The sequence below is a fragment of the Staurois parvus genome, unplaced genomic scaffold, assembly GCF_062004578.1.
Source record: "Staurois parvus isolate SC_StPar_1 unplaced genomic scaffold, SC_StPar_1.0 ptg000071l, whole genome shotgun sequence".
Lineage (NCBI taxonomy): Eukaryota > Metazoa > Chordata > Amphibia > Anura > Ranidae > Staurois > Staurois parvus.
The window spans coordinates 269868-293227 of record NW_028317867.1 but is presented as its reverse complement, the minus strand read 5'-3'; the positions used below and the strand labels follow the sequence as shown (position 1 = coordinate 293227).

The 23360-nt window shown below is 40.7% G+C and overlaps 1 protein-coding gene across 4 annotated transcripts in view; it reads right to left on the bottom strand.

Moving 5' to 3' along the window:
• Positions 1-19565, bottom strand: part of SPATA18 (spermatogenesis associated 18) — a 37864-nt gene extending 18299 nt beyond the window's left edge. For 2 of the 4 annotated variants that reach the window (XM_089669240.1, XM_089669237.1), the window contains exons 1-3: positions 19290-19565; positions 4344-4449; positions 2699-2814 (exon numbers count right to left, since the gene is read on the bottom strand). In XM_089669240.1, coding sequence (XP_089525366.1) covers positions 2699-2814; positions 4344-4449; positions 19290-19376 — 309 coding nt within the window. In that variant the 5' untranslated portion in view covers positions 19377-19565. The remainder of the gene's footprint in view (positions 1-2698; positions 2815-4343; positions 4450-19289) is intronic. The other 2 variants (XM_089669239.1, XM_089669238.1) reach the window with 2 other exon arrangements.
• Between the last annotated feature and the right edge of the window lie 3795 nt (positions 19566-23360).

Sequence of the window (23360 nt, the reverse complement as noted above, 5' to 3'; positions counted from 1 at the left end):
ATTTCTGTGTTATCCCAAATCCACACTGATGCGGCAAAATTCATGCAGACATGTTTTCAATGTGTCACTGCACTGTAGCACAGATATACTGTATATGGGTGTAATTGATTTATGTTTATGCTACATTCTTTTTTTTTTGTGATAACTGACTGTCTGTATTGAAAAGCCAGGAACTGCTTTGATGGTGTTTGGCTCTACTCTAACTCATGAGTTCTCATGCCTGAATAGGTTCCAATTCACAGCATGGAATTTACATACAGGTACATCTCAATAAATTAGAATATCATTAAAAAGTGAATTTATTTCAGCAATTCAATTCAAAAAGTGAAACTCATATATTATATTGTTTCATAACACACAGGGCGATTATTTCAAGCATGTCTTTTCTTATTTTTATGATGATGGCTTGCAGCTAGTGAAAACGCAAAATTCAGTATCTCAAAAAATTAGAACATTGTGAAAAAGTTCAATATTGTAGACTCACGGTGTTACACTCTAATTAGCTAATTAACTCAAAACACCTGTAAAGGTTTCCTGAGCCTTAAAATTGTCTCTCTGTCTGGTTTAGTAGGTTACACAATCATGGGGAAGACTGCTGACTTGACAGTTGTCCAAAAGACAGTCATTAACACCCTCCACAAGGAAGGTAGTCACAAAAGGTCATTGCTAAAGAAGCTGGCTGTTCATAGAGTGCTTTATCCAAGCTTATTAATATAAAGGTGAGTGGAAAGAAAACGTATGGTAGAAAAAGGTGCACAAGCAACAGGGATAACTGCAGCCTTGAGAGAGTTATGAAGCAAATTCCATTCAAGAATTTGGGGGAGATTCACAAGGAGTGGACTATGGATGCTGTCAGTACTTCAGATGAAAGTACATTTTGCATTAGAAGTGGAAATCAAGGTACCAGAGTCTGGAACCTAGTATGAAGTATGAAGAACAGAGAAGCACAGAATCTAAGTTGCATGAGGTTCAGTGTGACGTTTCCACAGTCAGTGATGATTTGGGAAGCCATGTTATCTGCTGGTGCTGGTCCACTGTGTTTTATCAAGTCCAAAGTCAGCGCAGCCATCTACCAGGAAATTCTAGAGCACTTCCTGCTTCCCTCTGCTGACCAACTTTATGGAGATGCTGATTTCATTTTCCAGCAGGACTTGGCATCTGCCCACACTGCCAAAAGTACCAATACCTGGTTTAATGATCATAGTATCACTCTGCTTGATTGGCCAGCAAACTTGCCTGACCTAAACCCCATACAGAATCTGTGGGGTATTGTCAAGAGGAAGATAAGAGACACCAGGCTCAACAATGCAGATGAGCTGAAGGCTGCTATCAAAGCAACCTGGGCTGCCATAACACCTCAGCAGTGCCACAGGCTGATTGCCTCCATGCCACACCATATTGATGCCATGCATGTAATTCATGCAAAAAGAGCCCCAACCAAGTATTGAGTGCATACTATACTGTACATGGACATATTTTTCAGTAAGCTAACATTTCTGTATTAAAAATCCTTTTTTTTTTATTTGGTCTTAAGTAAAATTCTAATTTTATGAGATCTGAGATACTGAATTTGGGTTTCCACTAGCTATAAGCCATAATCATCAAAATTAAAAGAAAGAAATGCTTTAATTATACCACTCTGTGTAATGAATCTATATAATATATGAGTTTTATTTTTTAAAATTTAATTACTGAAATAAATTAACTTTTTGATGATATTCTAATTTATTGAGATGCACCTGTATCTTCATTCTCACAGGGGAATGAAGGGAAGGTATGTGCTGCTGGGGAGATGAAAAGTTAAAGAAGAACTATTACTATACTTTTTATTTTACAGTTCTGTCCCCCATGAGATAAAGTACATGCAGTACTTTGTCCCATGTTGCTGAGTGCAATGAGATCTGACCTGCCCTCCTCTCCTCCTACCATGACCTATCCGACAACAGCTATGAATGCGATGACTGATTTATAGCTGCAGCTTATCTCAGCTGTGAGAACATTACTAAAACAAGCAATGGCAAGTGGAATGCAGAGGGACAGGGGACGTGTCAGACTCTGCATTACTCTTGCCATTGCTTGTCTCGGGAAAGTGCTGAGATAAGCTGCTATGCTGTTGTCATATTGGCCTAGCAGGAACAGACGGATGGCAGCCTGGACCTCATAACCAGGGTAGTTAGAAAGCACTTAGCAACATGGGACAGAGTTGTACTTTGTTCAACAGGGTACAAAAGCACTTTAAGTATCCATTATCCACAGTGATTGTGGATCAAATTGTCACTATAATTCAACTGCCACTTTAAACTGCGTTCAATAGCAAGACAAGCAAATGGACACATAATTAAAGAGTATCTATACCCCAAACTTTGTTTAGTTTTGGATAAAGATGGGAAAGTTTAGAACTCATGTCTGCCATCAAGGGCTATGTTGGAGAGATTCCTTAACTTCCTGTCCATAGGAAGTGGACAAATACATTCCCTTTGATACCCTGCAGAAGTGAATATAGGTAAACTCCATGTTGTAATTTGAAACCTATACAGGGATGAGAACTCAGAGATGGGCCAAATGCCATCTAAGCAGGTTCCAACTATATAATACAGTCAACCAAAGAAACCACAGGCCACCCTATAGTTAACCCAGGTACATGGTAACTGTCCTTCCACACTTGTCTATACAAAACCTAATACACTATTATTTCTACCTGAAGAAGAGAGAAGCTACTGTCAGCACAAAGCCCTGGAGAAGGGCCTGAGAAGCAAGTACCCAGCCATGGCAAGAAGCGACTCTTCAGTGTTTCCACACCAGCATACTGACCTCCTAGAAATGAAGAGATGACATACCTTCACATATACTGTAGCTAATACACCTGAGCCTTCTTCTATCACTTGTTATGTCTGACGCTCTTTTTAAATGTATTTTACTATACAATGCTAATTTATTAATTAATGCTCAAAAGCTACTTATTCATTTATTAATGTAAGTACCGTATTTTTCGCTCCATAAGACGCACTTTTTCCCGCCAAAAAAGGAGGGAAAATGTCAGTGCGTCTTATGGAGCGAATATGGACAGGCCGGTCAGGTATTTCCACCGCCGCTGTGTCAGAATACCAGGCCGGCCACTCAGCTCTTCTCTGCAGCAGAACCTTACCTGTTCCTCAGTCCAGCGCTGTACAGTCTTCCTGCGCCGGCATCTTTAGTGTGGGCTCTCGGCTGTGACAGCCGGGTGCCCAGTGCGCATGCACGAGAAGCGCTGCGCTTTGTGAATGGTACGGCGTCTTCTGGGACACATGACAGGTCCCAGAAGATGCCGGACCAATCACAAATCACAAAGTCACTAAAGGGAGGACAACTCCGCTGAAGTGGGAGTGGGCACCTGTCAAATTCAGGTACCCGCTCCCCCTTCCTCCCCAAAGGTCAGCAGTCTCTTAGTCATCCCCTGTACTGTCTGCAGTCTCTGGTCATCTCCCGTACTGTCTGCAGTCTCTGGTCATCTCCTGTACTGTCTGCAGTCTCTGGTCATCCCTTGTACTGTCTGCAGTCTCCGGTCATCCCCTGCACTGTCCACAGTCTCTGGTCATTTCCTGCACCATGTCTGCAGTCTCTGGTAATCCCCTGCACTGTCTGCAGTCTCTTGATCATCCCCTGCACTGTCTGAAGTCTCTTGGTCATCCCCTGTACTGTCCGCAGTCTCTTGGTCATCCCCTATACTGTCCACAGTCTCTTGGTCATCCCCTATACTGTCCGCAGTCTCTTGGTTATCCCTTATACTGTCCGCAGTCTCTTGCTCATCCCCTATACTGTCCGCAATCTCTGGTCATCCCCTGTAATATGTCCGCAGTCTCTGGTCATCTCCTGTAGTATGTCCGCAGTCTCTGGTCATCTCCTGTACTGTGTCCGCAGTCTCTGGTCATCTCCTGTACTGTGTCTGCAGTCTCTGGTCATCTCCTGCACTGTGTCTGTAGTCTCTGGTCATCTCCTGCACTATGTCTGCAGTCTCTGGTCATCTCCTGTACTGTCTCTGTAGTCTCTGGTCATCTCCTGCACTATGACTGCAGTCTCTGGTCATCTCCTGTACTATGTCCGCAGTCTCTGGTCATCTTCTGTACTATGTCTGCAGTCCATTGGTTCAGAATATTTTTTTTCTTGTTTTCCGCCTCTAAAACCTAGGTGCGTCTTATGGTCAGGTGTGTCTTATGGAGCGAAAAATACGGTATATTGCAAAATATGCTCTAACTCAATAAAAAGTGCTAAAAGTATGAAAAGAGCAATGATATTTTAAATGACTCTTCACATCTTTCTATTGAATAAGCAGATACAATGGCATTCCACAGCTAAAAGAATCTTACCTTCCCGGGCTGTTACATTAAGAATTGTAAAGAGCTGCCCCTGGATTTTTGAATTCAACTCAATAAGCTCACAGCAAATGTTCAGATTATGGTCACAAGAATTTATCTATAAAATAAAAAAGAGACATTTTTATAATATACCTTTTATTGCCTAAATCAGTGCATATTAACACTTACATTTTTTATACATCAGGCAGCGCAGTAAATTATTCTGTGCTTATAAAAATATATTACATGCAATTTAAAAATTACTATTTATTAAAACCAGATATTAAAAACAAGTCTTCTTCAGTTTCATTATATATTTTAAACACTACATCATGTGTAAACTGAAAAATCAATCATCAACTCATGGGTACATTCATAAATTATTTCATGGGAACTAGCACAATATTCACCAAAAATTCTTTTGGCAATATTGACTCTACATATAAGGAGAAATAAAAACACGTGTCCAACATTCACCACATGAAAATTACATTCTCTGACATTCAGCAAAACCTGTTTTTCAGTAGAAGGGCTTTAATGTAACTGGTTACCTTCCCTACATAGTTACCTGACATTCGCTAGCAATAAAATTTGCTTGGTTGAGCTGTCAAATTATTGCATTTGGGACTGAAAATGCAATGATTTTCTATGCATAGTTTTGAACTTGTGCTTTTAGGGTTAGCGCTTCTAGAAATTCTCTTCCCAGTGTGATGCAGCTTGGCACATCCGGCATGCAAGCTATTATACTCACAACATGGAGGATTAGGTTTGCAACCCTCCTGCTATTTTGATACCTGCATGGCCTTCAGTATTGGAGGATGTTTTAAGGGGGAGTTGCCCAAAACTTGGGGGTCCCCCTCCCAAAGCACCAGTACCAAATGCCATCGGGTACCAGGATCTTCAGCACCGCTAGTTATAACTAAAATTTACCGCCAAGGTTTCAGCCATGTCTGAGCATGTCCTATTGTGAGTCCCCAGCAGCATTTTCTTCAGAGAAAGAGCACAGCAACTTTCCTCTCTTTTCTCAACATCTAATTTTAAATTATGTTGGGGACTCTGAGGAGGTGTCCCGAGAACTCTTTGAGATATCACAGACCATATTTTGGATGGGAACTTCAGCAGTTAGGGGGAAAAGAGCTATAGCCCTTCTCGGAAGAAAATGCAGCTAAGGAGTAGATGGGGGACACCATCTGATGCTGGTGGAACCTGAAAGGTAAAAAATGTAAACATTAAAGTTTATATAAGCGTTATAGTCTTTTCATTAACTGTCTGGGTGCTTTTATCTGTCCATCTTTTAACTCATGCACGATAAACGGATTATGGCTCCAGTTAAATAGGGGGGTGACCAACTAATTGTCCACTTCTGCACACCCTGGGGTAGCAAAAGCTTGGTGTCTTCCCACATTTTGAGGAACCTCCCTCAGAGCATCCCTTAGTGCTGAAGGGCATCAGGGTTAATAGCAATATAGCCAGAATGGGTTGCACATTTGCTGACTCCTAACCATGGGGATACCAGCCCATATGCCTGGTGTGCCATGCTAGTTAACTCTGGAAGAGGGAGGAGAGGTATGCAAAAAAAAAAAAAAAAAGATAACGTTAGCTCTCCCACTGGTGCTGAAACTGTGTATAAACACAGTTCAACACCTTGGAGGGCTTGGCCAGCAAATTTCCCAGCAGGCTTGAAGTCCTTTTATTGGGCATTAAAAGAGCTTTAAAGTAGTAGTGAGCTCTGATTTTAAACTTGTACCTTAGCTTACAACAGACCTTACCTGTAGGTACCATGAATATCTACTAAACTTTGATCATTTTTAATAGATATTCATATTGGCTCTAGTCGATGACGTCACTGTGCAGTTCGCTCTGCATTGAGGGCACGCTGACTGCTGTGAATGCACAGAGTGCCATGCAGTAATGGTGCATGTGTAGGAGTAAGGTCATTGTGGCCTGGACATGCAAGTGGCCAGAGAGCATAAACCCAGAAGGAAGACTGGGTGAAGATGGAAGTGTCAAGAATGGTGACAGTGCAATGCTGGAGGGTTGCATTTGACAGGTAAGTCTGCCATAATTTGTTAGTTTTCAGTGCATGCTAGTACATTATGCCATAACATACTGTTAAAACAAGCCATCACTGACAGCTCCAGCTGCTTGTTTTGTGAAGTAATTCATTCTCAAAGACCCTCTCAAAGACCACAACAATGACTCTAAAGGCAGGTTCAGACAGTTTCTAATAGCTTAGGCTATCCTCTCACTTGTGCATTGCCAGAAGGCATGCAAAAGTGTGTGCATTTCTGAAGTACACAAAAAACATAAAAAGCCCTTTAGTAAATACACGGCAATGCCCTTCATTTTTAATGGTGTACCACATTGCTTGCTAACTCGCAAGCTTTTTAGCATGCCAAAACCCATGGCAACTAAGTACCATGTGTTTTGGTGCAGTGTAATTTATAAAAAGGATCAGGGATTTCTTTTATGTGTTTCTCACGTGTGGGTTGCTCTAAACACGACACTCGGGAATGCATGCAGGATGCACATAAACAAACAAAAGTAGCTCTCACATATGATATGTATTTTATCAGTATCAAGTATTTAGATGATTTCCTGAAGTTATGCCTTATGTACACAAACATGATATGCCTTTTTAACGTCTTGGACTTTTAGGTTGGCGATACATGACCCAATGTTTGTATAGTGCTTGCAGTATTCAATGTGGTGAACATACAGTTGTGTTCAAAATAATAGCAGTGTGTTGAAAAAAGTGAATAAAGCTCAAAATCCTTCTAATAGCTTTTATTTCCATACACACAAATGCATTGGGAACACTACGCATTCTATTCCAAATCAAAACATGAAGAAAAATATATCAAATTTGTGTTCCTCTAAAAAAATTTAAGAAAAGTGAATATTAGACTGTTCAAAAAAATAGCAGTGTTTGTATTCTTATTTACAAACTCAAACATTCACTATATAAACTGAAAAATGTTTGAAGATTTTGCTTTCCTTTGAATCACTTAATTAATATTTAGTTGTATAAGCACTGTTTCTGAGAACTGCTGTACATCTGTGTTGCATGGAGTCAACCAACTTCTGGCACCTGTGAACAGGTATTCCAGCCCAGGATGATTGGACTACATTCCACAGTTCTTCTCTATTTCTTGGTTTTGCCTCAGAAACTGCATTTTTGATGTCACCCCACAGGTTTTCTATTGGATTAAGATCCAGGGATTGGGCTGGCCACTCCATAATGTCAATCTTGTTGGTCTGGAACCAAGATGTTGCACGTTTACTGGTGTGTTTGGGGTCCTTGTCTTGTTGGAACCAGGTGCGGACTGACAACTCATGGGGCCCCCGGGCAATAGGGGATCATGGAGCCCCTGTGTCCTTGCCCAAACTCACAAAAGCCTATGAAAAAGGTACCAGGGGCATCTCATGGGGCCCCCTACTGACTCCAGGCCCTCGGGCAGTGCCTGAGTTTCCAAATGGTCAGTCCGCCCCTGGTTGGAACACCCATTTCAAGGGCATTTCCTCTTCAGCATAAGGCAGCATGACCTCTTCAAGTATTCTGATGTATTCAAACTGATCCATGATCCCTGGTATGTGATAAATAGGCCCAACCATGCTTCACTGTCTTCACAGTGTACTGTGGCTTGAATTCAGTGTTTGGGGGTCGTCTGACAAACTGTCTCCGGCCACTAGATCCAAAAAGAACAATCTTGCTTTCATCAGTCCACAAAATGTTGAGCCATTTCTCTTTAGGCCAGTCAATGTGTTCTTTGGCAAATTGTCACCTCTTCAGCACGTCTTTTTTTCAACAGTGGGACTTTGCGGGGGCTTCTTGCAGATAGCTTGGCTTCACATAGGTGTCTTCTAATTGTAACAGTACTCACAGGTAACTTTAGACCTTCTTTGATCTTCCTGGAGCTGATTGTTGGCTGAGTCCTTGCCATTTTGGCTATTCTTCTATCCATTCGAATGGTAGTTTTTCGCTTTCTTCTGCGTCTTTCAGGTTTTGGTTGCCATTTTAAAGCATTTGCGATCATAGCTGAGCAGCCTATCATTTTCTGCACTTCTTTATATGTTTTCCCCTCTCCAATTAACTTTTTAATCAAGGTACGCTGTTCTTCTGAACAATCTCTGGAACGACCCATTTCCTCAGAATTTCAGAGAGAAATGCACTATAACCAGCATGTACAACATTTGCTGCCTTCCTTCCTTAAATAAGGGCAATAATTGCCACCTGTTTTTCAAAGAATGAATGACCTCACTAATAGAACTCCACACTGCTATTATTTTGAACATGCATCTTTCAATTAGTGATTCAATTACACAGAATCAGCAGCATGCATGTCATGACTGTTGGGTCTGTTGGATTTCTATTACTCTACTACACCTACTAGTAAATTATTTGCCATGTAGAAATATCATTTCTACCAAAAACAGTGATTGATCAGGTTAGTGATGTCTGACTGCTATTATTTTGAACACAACTGCATGTAGGTTTACAACAGGAACATATAAGCACTAAATGTATCCATTATTGAAATGTTCCAACATTTGAAAACTAGAGAAGCCCTAGTGCTAGCAAAAGTAGAGGTGCTTTAACTGCAGTCAGAGACTTTGGCTTCCTCATCCCTTCGATTGATATTAATAATGATTGCAAAAAGCACAGATGACTTGTCTCATTTTTCTGTACTCATAGCTCAACCCCTTTGACAACTGCATCTGAGCACCGCAAACCAAAACACTATTTAATTCATTGTTATCATTCAAAGCAATCTCCCCCGTCCATTCATATCTCCATGCTTTATTTTCCTGAGAAATCACTCTGAAAAACACCCCACCTAGTGTTTTTTTTCCACAGCGATCCTAAATAAGTGATAATGCATGTAGCATTTACTTCTTGAAATCTATTTGCCCTTAGCTCATGCATGCAGGAGGGTGTGCTTGAAATAGCAAAAAGCAGGGCGATGAGGTTAATACCTAGTAAAAAAAACACCTTTATCAAAAACAGCACACATATCAGAATTTACCAATCCACCAGTGGATAATGACACAGCAGGTTGAAGCACCAGATCCAAAATGCTGAAGGTACACAGAGGCAATAAATGGCCACCAAACATGCAGCAACAGATGCATTGGAAAAAGAGGGATGAGACCCTTTAAATGCGTTATGCTTGCTCCCCCCACTGACATCACCTAAGGATTCTGACATCTTCCCAGTGTGGCTGGAGATGCCACCAGCTCTTTTTACCCACACCATCTGCTGGCCCATTGGAGCCCCTGCTGCTGCATGTTTGGTGGCCATTTATTGCCTCTGTGTACCTTCAGCAGCAGCTTCAGCACATTTCTTTGGCTTTTGTTAAGGAGGATGTGCTTAGCTGAGAAAACCCCTCCTCCCCTCTTCTCAGATCCCCTGCCTCTGCTCCTGACTCCTTCCCCCCCATCCATCCTCAAGTGTCCCCAGAGCAAGCTGCTGGCTCTAGGAGCACTGGTGCATGCTTGCTCTCGAAACAACTCTGTGCGTCCATAAGACTCACAGAGCGCAGCTCAGCCCTGCCCCCTGCTCCCTCCTCACTGGGATTGACAGCAGCAGGAGTTGCTGTCTCTAAGCCAATGAGATGTAAAATAGCCAAGAGAGCCTCGGCTCTCTTGCACATCTCTGAATCAGGACTGGGCTCAGGTGAGTATAAGGGGAGGCTGGGGAGAAATCTGGAGGTTTTTTATCTTCTTGCACAGAATGAATGAAGGTAAAAAAAAAACCCTCTACCTGTACAACCACTTTAAGTGTTAGGCATGCATACAGCTTTGACTAACTGTGATGGTTCCCTGGTTTTCTTCAGAAGCATGACAATTGTAGCTGACCCCCCCGGACATCCACCAGGCCAATAAGCTCCTGCCAAAATTGTCATATGGATAAGCTGGTCCTGACTGCAGTCAAGTACAGGCATACCTCGGTTTACAAACGCCTTGGTTAATGCAATTTTTGGTTTACGAATGAAAATCCATCGAAAATAATGCCTTGGTTTACAATTTATTTTCGCAATACGAAGTAAGTTTACCCAGGATGCATTGTACCTGGGAGGTTTATAGCTCCAGCCATGTGCCTTTAAAGTGCACTTTACAAAGAGTTTTGAACAGATAAGACTTTTTTTTTACTTTTTTTCTGACCTACAGAACAGATTCATTGGTTTTCAATGTATTTACAAATTAATTTTTAATCATGTCCCTGTGCAGTATTTATGCCTTTAAAGTGCACTTTATAAAGAGTTCTGAACAGATAACAGACTTTTTGTTGACTTTTTTCTGGCCTCCAGAACGGAATAATTGCTTTTTAATGCATTTCTATGGGAAACTGTGTTTCAGTTTACAAATTGTTCGCAATACGAAACGTCCCGGAGGATGCATTAAATTCGTAAATCGAGGTACGCCTTTAAAAGTCTGTATTGCAGCATTCTAACAATTTGTAGCTCAATCACTAAACTATTTGCTATCTATAAAATTATCATCTTCAGAAGATACTTATGTTATGAGAATCATAGCAGCAAATAATTAGCAATTTGTAGCCTAGAGAGGAATTGTATCCAGGTACAACAGCAACACTGTAGCAAGCTACAAATCACCAGGGAAATAATCTCCATAGATGCCACAAATCTTAACTATAAAGTTCCTGGTGTAACTTGGCTGAGACTGATCAGGTGAGTATAATTAAGATGGACCCACCCACTTTGCAATCAATTCAAGAAAGTGAAGAAGAGAAAGTGGTTACAACCTGCAATTAAAGCTGAACTCTGGCCAAAACAATTTTTTCTACAAAAATATACACTTAATGTACAACTCTTGCTTTAATAGTGTGATGAAAGTTACAGTTCTGCTTGGAGAACTCAGATCATAGTGCATTGCTCACACTCCAGCTCTTTCTTTTAGTAAACATCTTGCATTCTTTTCATAGAATAAAAGGTGCTGTGTGATTAGAGGGAGGGGCATATGAATGTCACAATTTTCCCTACTTCAGTCACATAGCTCCTTGCATTCATTGAAAATAATACAAGGTATTTATTGAATGGATGAGCTGAAAAGTGAGCTATCCACTGTGATTTGTGTACAAATCACATCCAGAATTATAGCTCTCAGAATGCTGCAGCCTAGATGCATGAGATGTACTTCATTATTGTGGTTTTATTGTTACAGTACACAAGTCAAAAAGTTGTTTTTGACCAGAGTTAAGCTTTAAATCTGCTCAAATCTTTTCAATGTATATAGTTTACCTGGATGTTTTTTTTCCCAACAAAGCTAGTGTTTCACTTTAAAAATATTTGGCTACTTCAGCTTTTGATTTTCAAAAGTTTTATGCTTGAAAAGCAATACTATTTATTCTTCAGTAATAAACAAAGTTTATATTTCAATATTTTTTACTGAAAAATTGTAGAAAGTGTATACAGTGTAACAGGGTTAGCTCGGCATCGGGTGTGTGTGACCCCCTGGATGGGTGCACAACACAAAAAAAATAGGCACAGCACAACAATAGTGGAGGTGAAAACAAACAGGTGCAATTTATTTACAATATTTACAGAAAAAAGGATAAACAAAAAGAAACATCAAAATAAATCCTGGCCAACTTGGCTACTTACTGCAACAACAGCTTCTCCCTAGCTACCCACTAGGTACAGCCTGCTGCTATACCTAGTTGCTAGTACTTAGAGGCTAGCCACACAGGCTTTGGTCTCTCTGCACACAGGTAACAGGTCAGCTCCCCAGACAGTTCAGGCACAGATCTGGTTCCAGGGTGGAGCAACTCCCTAAGCACTCTGGGAGGTTTTATAGAGGTGTTTAATGAGCCCACTACCTTCAGCTGGGCTCATTATCTCAGTGCTGAAGGACTCAGCACTTCCCTCTAGTGGTACAAATCCCCATAAAGCCTGAACCTTGGACAAATATATCGTCCATCCAGGACGCAACCAGGTGATTTCACCTGCCTACTGTCACAACAGAAAAATAGGAAACATAGCCCACCTACATGGTCAGTTGTGGCAAATAAACAGATTCATAGAGTATATAGGCACATAAGAATACATTAACCAATGATGCTGTAAACAAGAGAACACAACCCCAGAAGGGTAGAACATATTCCATCGGTCAGGAAACCTGGGCAGTTTCAGATAGTCATCTGACAAAATAAGGAGACCGCAAAAACTGAGCAAAAAAATCAAAGGAGAGAGTAAAGAATACAATGGGAAAAAAACAAAAGAAAAGAAGGAGGAAGGAAAGAAAAGAGAGAAGAGAAAAAGAGAAGAGAAGAGGGCCAGCCATAAATCCATTAGATAATAGAAATATACCTAATCCATGGTTCCCATGTAGCCTCAAATTTAGAAGTATTATTATTATTATTATTATTATTATTATTAACGGTACCCGTAAGTTTATCATTTATCATAGTCCAATTAAGTTTGTTTGACCGAGTCTAGCGGAATTGATGACTGTCTCCAACATCTAGCTATAGTAATTCATGCTGCCAACAGAAGATAAAGGATTAATTTAACTGATTTCTTGAGAAATTAATGAAGTTTAACAGTCCTTACATGAAAACATAAAACAGAACAACATAACCTAAAGGGAGAAAGGGTTCTGCATGAAACTGCCCCACCAAAAAGGAAATACTTTTAGCATGTTCACTGATGCAGAAAGGGACATTGGCTGGTATAATACTTCTAAAATTTAACAATACAGTGGAGCTTTTTATTAGCTATGAGAATAGCAAATAGTTATGTTATCTGTGTTTACATTTATTCCTAATCTGTGGTTTTTGCTAATGTTGCTTGACAATGTGCCCCATAGCAACCATTTTGAATTGCTTGACAGATCCATCAACATGCAGTGGGAGAGACCCGAATCTGTCTTTGTTTATGCTATGCAAGGTGCATGACAAACAAAAACCACCAGCCATGTAAATCTCCTCACAATAATAGAGGCAGAAGAACTAAATAAGAACTCCCCCCAAACGATTCTGTGCACATAGCAATTGTCCCCATCTAAATCTGTGCATCGATTGTGTAGCTGTGGTGTCAAATATCTAACCCCATTCACCCATCTAGGTATCCAACAACACACAGAACCCACACAGCCTCTGCCCCTTCCTTCTAAACTGCCAGACAGAACATCGCTCTGCTGTGATCTCTCTCTGTTTAGTTTACACAGTCAGGAGCTGCAGGATGCTATTTAGAGAAAAACTGTTTTGCAGCAGCTGAGGAAAAGGGCTTTCATTCACGAAAACACAAACTGACAATAGCACAAGCCAGGTACTACATTAGACTTCTTGGACTAGTGTAGTAGCCAGAGTGTGCTTTTGTCAGCTTATGTTTTTGTGAATAAAAGCCTTTTCCTCTCATCTGTATTATGCAGGCGTGATGAGGAAGACACAAAACACTCCAGAATGGAAAGGAAATGGGGCTAAGTGAAGGATGATACTCCCTCCATGGAAACCCATATTTTTAGGCTTTGGGGATGGAGCTACAGCCAGCAATAACTAATTTATAAATCAGCTGATTTTTCCTCTGGTGATAATTCTGTAATATTTCCTATGTGTTATGAGATACAGGTATGAGTTGAAGCACAACTGCTAGAGGAGAATTCTATTCTCAAAGAGAGCAACTAAAAATATATTTTGAAAAATTAGAATCTCTGTCTAGGCCTTCCAATGCCAGTAGAATCCACTCTCCTTATTTATTGTCCTGGTGTAGCAATGAAACAAATTGATAGGAAGAGGAGGATTCAGCCTGCTCTGTGCAAAACCACTACATGCAGTAGGTAAGTATAGACATGTTTGTTATTTTACAAATCATGTGATGATGCCCCCTTGTGGCATCATCACAGTATTTAAACACTGTCATCTCGATGCAGCTGTCAGACAGCGTTGAGAGCGGAGCTTTTTTTTTTTCTGGTTGGGTCAGCGGGCATCATGATTGACATTGGATCTACTTCATGGGACATTTTTTCAATTTTTGTTTTTACTAGGACTTGTCAAAAACTCTCTCGTCTGTCATTTTTTACACTACACTTTTTTTTGTGAATGAGTAGTGGTACCATATACCCCATACTGATTCACATGGTGGGGCTGGGGTCAGGGGGCTTCCAGGTTCTGATAAGCCCCTCGCCTGCAGTCCTCCATAACCACCGGCTACGGTAGTGAGGAAGAGGCCCTGATCCCTATCAACATGGGGACAAGGTGCTTTAAGTCCCCCTGCCTCAAAGCACCCCCATACTGAGGGCATGTGGCCTGGTATTGTTCCAAAGGGGGGAGGCTCGCGTGTCCCCCCCTTTCCTGACCTGCTGGGCTGCATGCTCAGATAAGGGTCTGCTATGGATATTGGGGGGGGGAACCCCACGCCATTTTTTTTTTATTTTGACGTGGGGGTTTCCCTCAATATCCATTCCAAACCTGAAGGGCTTGGTATGGATGGGGAGGGGACCCCATGCATTTTTAATAAAAATTTTGAATTGCTAGACAATGCTGGCAATTCTTTTTACATTCAGCTATCAGTGGGGAGTCCCGAACAGGAGGGTGTTTGGCCCATCACTATTCTGAAAGTACAAATTACAGACAGCTGAGTTTGGAGAACTAAAGTGTATGGTTCTAACAATACAGAATGGTATATTGGATATATTGAGCTGCACCTACAGTATATTCTGTTTAGTTCCCTAAGACCTAGGCACATCACTAAACGGGGCACAGAATAAGTTAGCTACAAACTATAAAGTACTGGTCCAATCAAAATCCCACTAATCTCTTAGCAGCTGCAATCCAGTAATTTATACTATATGTGTATATACAGTATGTATCTTGTGTAAATCTTCTGTCAAATAAGTTTTGTTTTAGCATGCTCAGGAAACAGTTGAAGATAAAAATGTTAGCATGTAAAATACACTGCTCAAAAAAATTAAAGGAACACTGTGAAAACACATCAGATCTCAATGGGGAAAAATATGCTGGATATCTCTACTGATATGGACTGGGTAATGTGTTAGGAACGTGAGGATGCTCCATCATTTGATGGAAATTAAAATTATTAACCTACAGAGGACTGAATTCAAAGCCACTTTGAATATCAAAGTGAAAAAAATTATGCAGCAAGCTGGTCCATTTTGCTGAAATTTCATTGCAGCAACTCAGAATGGTACTCAGTAGTTTGTATGGCCCCCATATGCTTGTATGCATTCCTGACAACGCCGGGGCATGCTCCTAATGAGACAAAGGATGGTGTCCTGGGGTATTTCCTCCAATATCTGGATCAGGGCATCACTAAGCTCCTGGACAGTCTGAGGTTCAACCTGGCAGCTTTGGATGGAGCAAAACATGATATCCCAGAGGTGTTATATTGGATTTAGGTCAAGCAAGCGTGTGGGCCATTCAATGGTATCAATTCCTTCATTCTCCAGGAACTGCCTGCATACTCTCGCCACATGGGGCCGGGCATTGTCGTGCACCAAGAGGAACCCAGGACCAGTGCGCCAGTGTAGGGTCTGCCAATGGATCCAAAGATTTCATCATGAAACCTATTGGCAGTCAGGATGTCATTGCCTAGCCTGTAGAGGTCTGTGCATCCCTCCATGGATATGCCTCCCCAGACCATCACTGACCCACCACCAAAATGGTCATGCTGAACGATGTTACAGGCAGCATAATGTTCTCCTTGGCTTCTCCAGACCCTTTCATGTCTGTCACATGTGCTCAGGGTGAACCTGTTCTCATCTTTGAAAAGCACAGGGCGCCAGTGGTGGAACTACCAAATCTGGGATTCAATGGCAAATTCCAATCAAGCTCTATGGTGCGCGGGCAGTGAGCACAGGGCCCACTAGAAGATATCGAGCCCTCAGGCCACCCTCATGAAGTCTACTTCTCAGAGACATTCACACCAGTGGCCTGCTGATGGTCAGTTTGCTCCTCCTGTTCCTTCTTGCACAAAGGAGCAGATACCGGTCCTGCTGATGGCTTAAGGACCTTCTACGGCCTTGTCCAGCTCTCCTAGAGTAACTGCCTGTCTCCTGAAATCTCCTCCATGCTTTTGAAACTTTGTTGGGAGACACAGCAAACCTTCTAGCAGTGGCATGTATTGATGTGCCGTCCGGAAGGAGTTGGACTACCTGTGCAATATCTGTAGGGTTCAGGTATCGATTCAAGCTACCAGTAGTGACACTGACCCTAGCCAAATGCAAAACTAGTGAAAAACAGTCAGGAAAGATGAATAGGGGAAGAAAATGTCAGTGGCCTCCACCTGTAAAACCATTCCTGTTTTGGGGGTCGTCTCATTGTTTTCCATCTAGTGCACCTGTTGTTAATTTCATTAACACCAAAGTAGCTGAAACTGATTAACAACCCCCTCTGCTACTTAACTGATCAGATCAATATCCCTGGAGTTTAATTGACCTGATGCTATACTCTGATTAAAAAGTGTTCCTCTCATTTTTTTTGAGCAGTGTATTCAGTTATTACTTGGTGAATATGATGTTACATGGGTATTATTTCAATTTTGTTAATAGATGATGATGATGATTAAGATGATTATTATTATGTAAATCCTTCCACTGCTAGAATTATCAATCAACTCAAGATTTGAGCAATAATATTTTCATGAGTGAACGGTGTTTGTTCTAACTGGCAACATTTCACATTTCCAGAAAAAGCTGTGAAAAGAAACATGTGAATATAAACGTTAGAGAAATTTAAAACTGTGATAGTGTTTCGAAAGAAAGAAAGAAAGAGAGAGAGAGAGAGAGAGAGAGAGAAAGAGAGAGAGAAAGAAAGAAAGAAAGAAAAGAAAAGAAAAGAGAAAAAATGATGGATGGTGAAAGTGTAAGGACTATGGGTATTATTACAATTTTGTTAATTGATGATGATGATTAAAATTATTATTATGTAAATCGTTCCACTGTAATTTACTGTATGTGTTATTAGATTCATAAACTGGACAGCTGACCATCAAAGTATAAATAATGTACATTGCAGGTATAAGCCTCATACTGTAGTCTTGCACCAGAAAGTCAATGATAATTCAATCAGATCATACTATGTCCTCACATTTGTAATATATCTCATTCATGTATTGTTCCATATCAGAGATCACATGTTGTACAATGAGCAGTGCTGAGTACACAGAGGATGGATACGATCCTTTCATCTACTTCCTGTATTGTATGGAATGGTAAACAGACGTGATTGTGGTGATGTTGCAACCTAAGCTGCTGGCTGGGGAACAGAGATCTGTCCTGAAAAGGTTCCCTGTCTCCATGACAACACGCGTCCCTGGTTACCGCTTTCTTTCACAATTCCAATCGCTGCAATGCAAACTGCAGAGAGCCCGAGAAGTGTGAGTACATTCCATACACAGATACCCGCACACTACATGGAGGAGATCACTGGGCGACGTCCTTCATCAGTCACAGACAACATTCACTACAGAGGATCGGCACACAGTGCATGACATAACATACATATACCTGGGGACGTGACAACCACATCAGTTTGTGCACATAATAATGTGTGTGGTCAGTCCTCCCATATATACATGTGCCTGCTCAGACTTCAGTTATTTAAATATATATGTGCAGAGTTTCTTCATATGACTATGTATATTCAGACTTTTTTTTATATAAAGGCACATGATCAGACATGTTTATATATGTGCATGATCAGTTTTCCTTTATATAAATGTGTATGATCAGACTTCTTTTATATAAATGTGTATGATCAGACTTCTTTTATATAAATGTGTATGATCAGACTTCTTTTATATAAATGTGTATGATCAGACTTCTTTTATATAAATGTGTATGATCAGACTTCTTTTATATAAATGTGCATGATCAGACATGTTTATATATGTGTATGATCAGTTTTTGTTTATATGAACGTGTATGATCAGACTTCTTTTATATAAAAGAGTATGATCAGACTTTAGAAGTCTTTAGATAAATGTGTATGATCAGACTTTGTGACATAAGTGTATATGATCAGACTTGTGTATACATATTATATGTGTATGATTAGACATATTTTATCTAAATGTGTATGATCAGACTTCCTTTACATAAATGCGTATAACCAGACATGTTTCTATAAATGTGTACAATCAGACTTCTTTTATATAAATGTGTATGATCAGATTTCCATTAAATAAATGTGTATGATCAGAATTCTTTTATATAAAGGTGTATGATCAGACTTCTTTATATAAATGTGTATGATCAGACTTCCTTTATATAAATATATCTGTTCAGACTTTCTTTTTGTGTATGTTCAGACTTTCTTTATGGAAATGTGTATGATCAGACTTCTGTTATATAAATATGTATGTTCAGACTTCTTTACATAAATGTGTATGATCAGACTTCCTTTATATAAATAGGTATGATCAGACTTCCTTTATATAAATATATCTGTTCAGACTTTCTTTTTGTGTATGTTCAGACTTTCTTTATATAAATGTGTATGATCAGACTTCTGTTATATAAATATGTATGTTCAGACTTTCTTTATATAAATGTGTATGATCAGACTTCTGTTATATAAATATGTATGTTCAGACTTCCTTTATATAAATAGGTATGATCAGACTTCCTTTATATAAATAGGTATGATCAGACTTCCTTTATATAAATAGGTATGATCAGACTTCCTTTATATAAATAGGTATGATCAGACTTCCTTTGTATAAATATATCTGTTCAGACTTTCTTTTTGTGTATGTTCAGACTTTCTTTATATAAATGTGTATGATCAGACTTCTTTATATAAATGTGTATGATCAGACTTCTTTATATAAATGTGTATGATCAGACTTCTTTTACAAAAATGTGTATGCTCATCCTTTTTTCTATGCACAAAGTGAAGTGGTGGTCACCTCTGTAAGCCCCACATACAGTGGGCACACATCAGCCTGTGCCATGTTCAGCAGTCCTAGGTGTACTCACATGATAGTCCTTGTACCAGTCGTCCAGCTTGTCCTGTAGCAGTTTGCAGGTCTCGCTGTTGGCCATCCTCCGGAGGGTGTCTGCCATGGCTGGGGGTGGATGTGCACACAGAGGATGCTGTCTGGACGGTGATGGTTCGGTACACGATCGGACCTCTTATATAGACAGGGCGAGGTCTCCAGTCAGCTTGGACGGGTGTTAGGGACGCCGGAGTCTTTGCCTCTTTTTTCTCCTTTTAGTTGTAGCAACGGCTTCCTCCAGCCTGCCTCCTGCCCATTTCCAGGCTCACCCCCTCCTTCTTGTCTGCCATCCCCACCCCTCACAAAGTCACAGGCTGGAGTGATGAGGGCTGTGCTGGTGATGTGACCATTATTCATGGACTGTAGAAGGAGCACCAGGCAGGACAGACTGGTTCAAAGGCTTTACTTGGATTTACTGGTTGTACAACATTCATGGGGAATTAAATCTCTGCTGTGCAAGACAGGCTTAGCATGGAGCAAGGATCCTGGATCACACATTTGGATCAGAGAGGAGGATAATTATTACAAGCAGTCTGAATTGCTGATATTAATAGATTGCTGTAACTTTAAAGCTGAACTGCATCCCCAAACTATTTTTGAACATTTGCACAATTAAAGTAAGTTAGCTCTAATGATGTGTGCCCCATGTTTGGCTGCTGCAGCGTTCCTGAGGGCCAGTTCACAATACATGTGTTTCAGTTGCTTTTCTTCTGCATCCAGAATGCACAGAAAATAGGTTATATGGTTGTCAATGTCATAGTTCACACCAGTGCTTTCTGTTCCAATGCGTTCCAGTTGCAGAAAAAAAAGTAGAACATGATGCATTTTTCCTGCACAGAACTGTATCGAAACGAGGCAAAACACATAAAAAACACACTGGAATGCACCAAAACACACCACAATCGCACTGGAACACACATGTCCCTATTTAAACTGAAGAAAAAGAGAGGGGGAAAGTGAACTGAATGCATAAAAACACACTGAAACACATTGAAAATGCACCAGAATGTGCCAAAAAAGCAAATGCAGAAATGCATCCGGAAGGCATCTCAACTGCATTTTTATAGTGTGAACAGACCCTAAAAATGATATTAAAAGATTTTTTTTTTAAACAACAAACAAGTCATACTTACCTGCTCTGTGTAATGGTTTTGCACAAAGCAGCCCTGATTTTCTCAAGCCACCACCCTGGCGATCCTGGACCCTCCCTCCCACAGAGTGCCCCCCATAGTAAGCAGTTTGCTATGAGAGCACCCAAGCAGGCTCACTCCTGAGCTGCTGCTCAGTCTGTCCATTCATATGCAGAGTGTGGCTTGGCCCCACCCCCCACTCTCTCTTCATTGGCTCACTGGCTGTGATTGACAGTAGCAGGAGCCAATGAGGAGGGAGAGACCCCAGAGGGCCACTGCTCTCATGTACATCAAAAGGGGGCTTAGGTAAATATTAGAGGCTGGGGGTGTTGCTGCACACAGAATGCAAAAAATGCATAAAGCTAAAAAAAAAACCTTGAGCCTTTACAACCACTTTAAAGGCTAAAGCTTAGTACACACCATCACAATATCGTACAAAAAATACCACTTTCAAAGCGATTGTATTATAATCTGATCGTTAGTAGCTTTCATCTGAAATTAACTGAAGAGACAAGTACAAAAATTTTTCTTGTGCGATACCAGATCCTATGATTTTTGTTTAATCGTTACAGTTTTCATTTGATAATACAATAAAAAATACATTACATCACTTCTGAATTTTTATTCTGTCATGCAAGAATTTTCATAACTTTAGTAACCTTTTCACTATCGATATGAGACTAGCATGTAAAAAACGGGCAATCATTCGTCCAATATTCTCATTGTGTGTATGGGGCTTAAGTTCACCTTTAGAACATGGTATATATTCCACACATATGTAGGGTGGAAGATGTAACCTGTTCCAGCTCCTGCCCCTTCTTCCAAACCCCCCCCCCCCCCCGATCCACCCCTTCCCTGTGACATCAGCGGGGTTCTTCTCCCCACATCCACCAGCACTTTTTAAAAACAGCATGGCTGTGTGGGGCTCCTCTCACACAGCCACACCATTCATTCATAGATTCCTGTTATTGAATAAACTACAAGTACCATCTTCTACCATGGCAGACAGATTTTTCAATAGTAATTTCAATGGGTTGCAGGGGCACTGATGAGCACTCTTGCAGTCCACTGACATGTCCTCTGGCTCTCAAACAGGAAGCCAGAGGACATGTCAGCAGGAGCCCGCATTGTACCTGTGATCTACTGATTGTGGCTGCAATGCTTTGGTTCATGCAGGAAAAAATAATAAATGCACATTTGCTTTCTGGAAAAATATGTACATTTATTTTGTTTTTTATTAGATAGTAAGATGCTGCACTGCTTCTGCTACAAGATACTAGGAAAATCCCTTTAATGTGATAACTATAATCCTCCATCTACCACTGGTATAACAGGGAGATACTCTTAATAAGTGCTAAATGATAAACCAAAAAAGTAGATAGCACAAAAGATTACGCATGTAAAGTGCAATCAATCACTACTTTGTAAGATGTACTAACAATAGAACTTGATAGTGAACTTGTAACCAATGTTTTAGCAGTTCAAAGGAAAATATAGAGTCTCTCATATAATTTTACAACAATTCATACATCAAATCCACTTGACTTCTTCCATGACTATGGAACCATCACCATCCTCAATTGTGCCCCATTATTTTACTCTATGTGCATAGCTCATGCCACCTCTGTGCTCACAGAACTCTCACCTCCATGGAAGTGTACACAGGCCCATAGGTGTTAATATCTCTGAGGTTCTTCCACTAAAAGACTCCTCCAACACTTTCTGTCCATTAGGAAGTCTCCTCCTGTATTGCCAGTGCTCCAGCAATAGATGGGTATCGGTCCCTTTAAGGCTCTCCTTTAGTCCTACTATCTTTAGAACCTTATCCAATGGTGTAGTATTACAATAGTAGATATTTGTATTAAAAATGTAATCCACTTATACATTTAAAACTTAAAAATCGCATTAAAGGCTAGTGCACACTACATGCGTTTCAGTTGCTTTTTTTCTTTATCCAAAACGCACAGAAAATAGTTTATATGGTTGTCAATGTCATAGTTCACATCAGTGCTTGCAGTTCCAGTGTGTTTTGGTTGAAGAAAAAAAAAGTAGAATAGGCTGCATTTTTTCTGCACAGAACTGCACTGCAACGTGGTAAACCGCATCAAAAATGCACCAGAACACACTGGAACGAACCAAAATGCATCAAAAATGCAGTGAAATGCACGTTACTATTTAAATTGAAGAAAAAGAGAGGGGAAAAAATGAACTGGAATGCATAAAAACGCACTGGAACGCATAAAAAAAGCATAAAAAACGCACTGGAATGCGCCACAAACGTGCATGCAGAAAAGCATCCAGATTGCATCTGGACTGCGTTTCTATAGTGTCAACCGGCCCTAAAACAAACCAGAGAACTGGCATGCACTTTCGCATGATGTCACTTCCGGTCCGTGTCTGCCCCTGTTCACACCCTACACTTTAGGTCATGGTTACATGAATTCGTCAGGGGACTTCATCTTTTTTCACTGTTTATTTGTTAAATATTTATTATGTTTTCTGTAAAGGTGAAGTTAACCTTTTAAAGAGAAGTATGGGCAAAGTTTTTTTGGTCATACTTCTCTTGTGGGTCCCACGAGTGCACTTACTTTTGCTCTCCTGTTCCCTAGAGTCAGTATATAGAAGGCTATTGTCTGCTGCCAGCTGACATGGCAGAGTCACTCCCAGGCTCTGTAGGGATCCCTACAATATTGTTAGGATCCACTTATCTGACTGATTGACAGCTGGCTCTGGTTTTCAGTACACAGCTGAGAGCTGGAGCCAGCTGTGCCTGTTCCCTCCTCAGCCCTGTGCTCCAGTGAGTGCTGGAGGAGCAGAGCGGAGACTGACAGTCACCACTCTTAGGTGTCCGTTTATGAACCAGCGGTAATAGACCGCTGCTCAGTTCTCCGGCATTCTCGGAGAACACAGTTCTCCTGCGA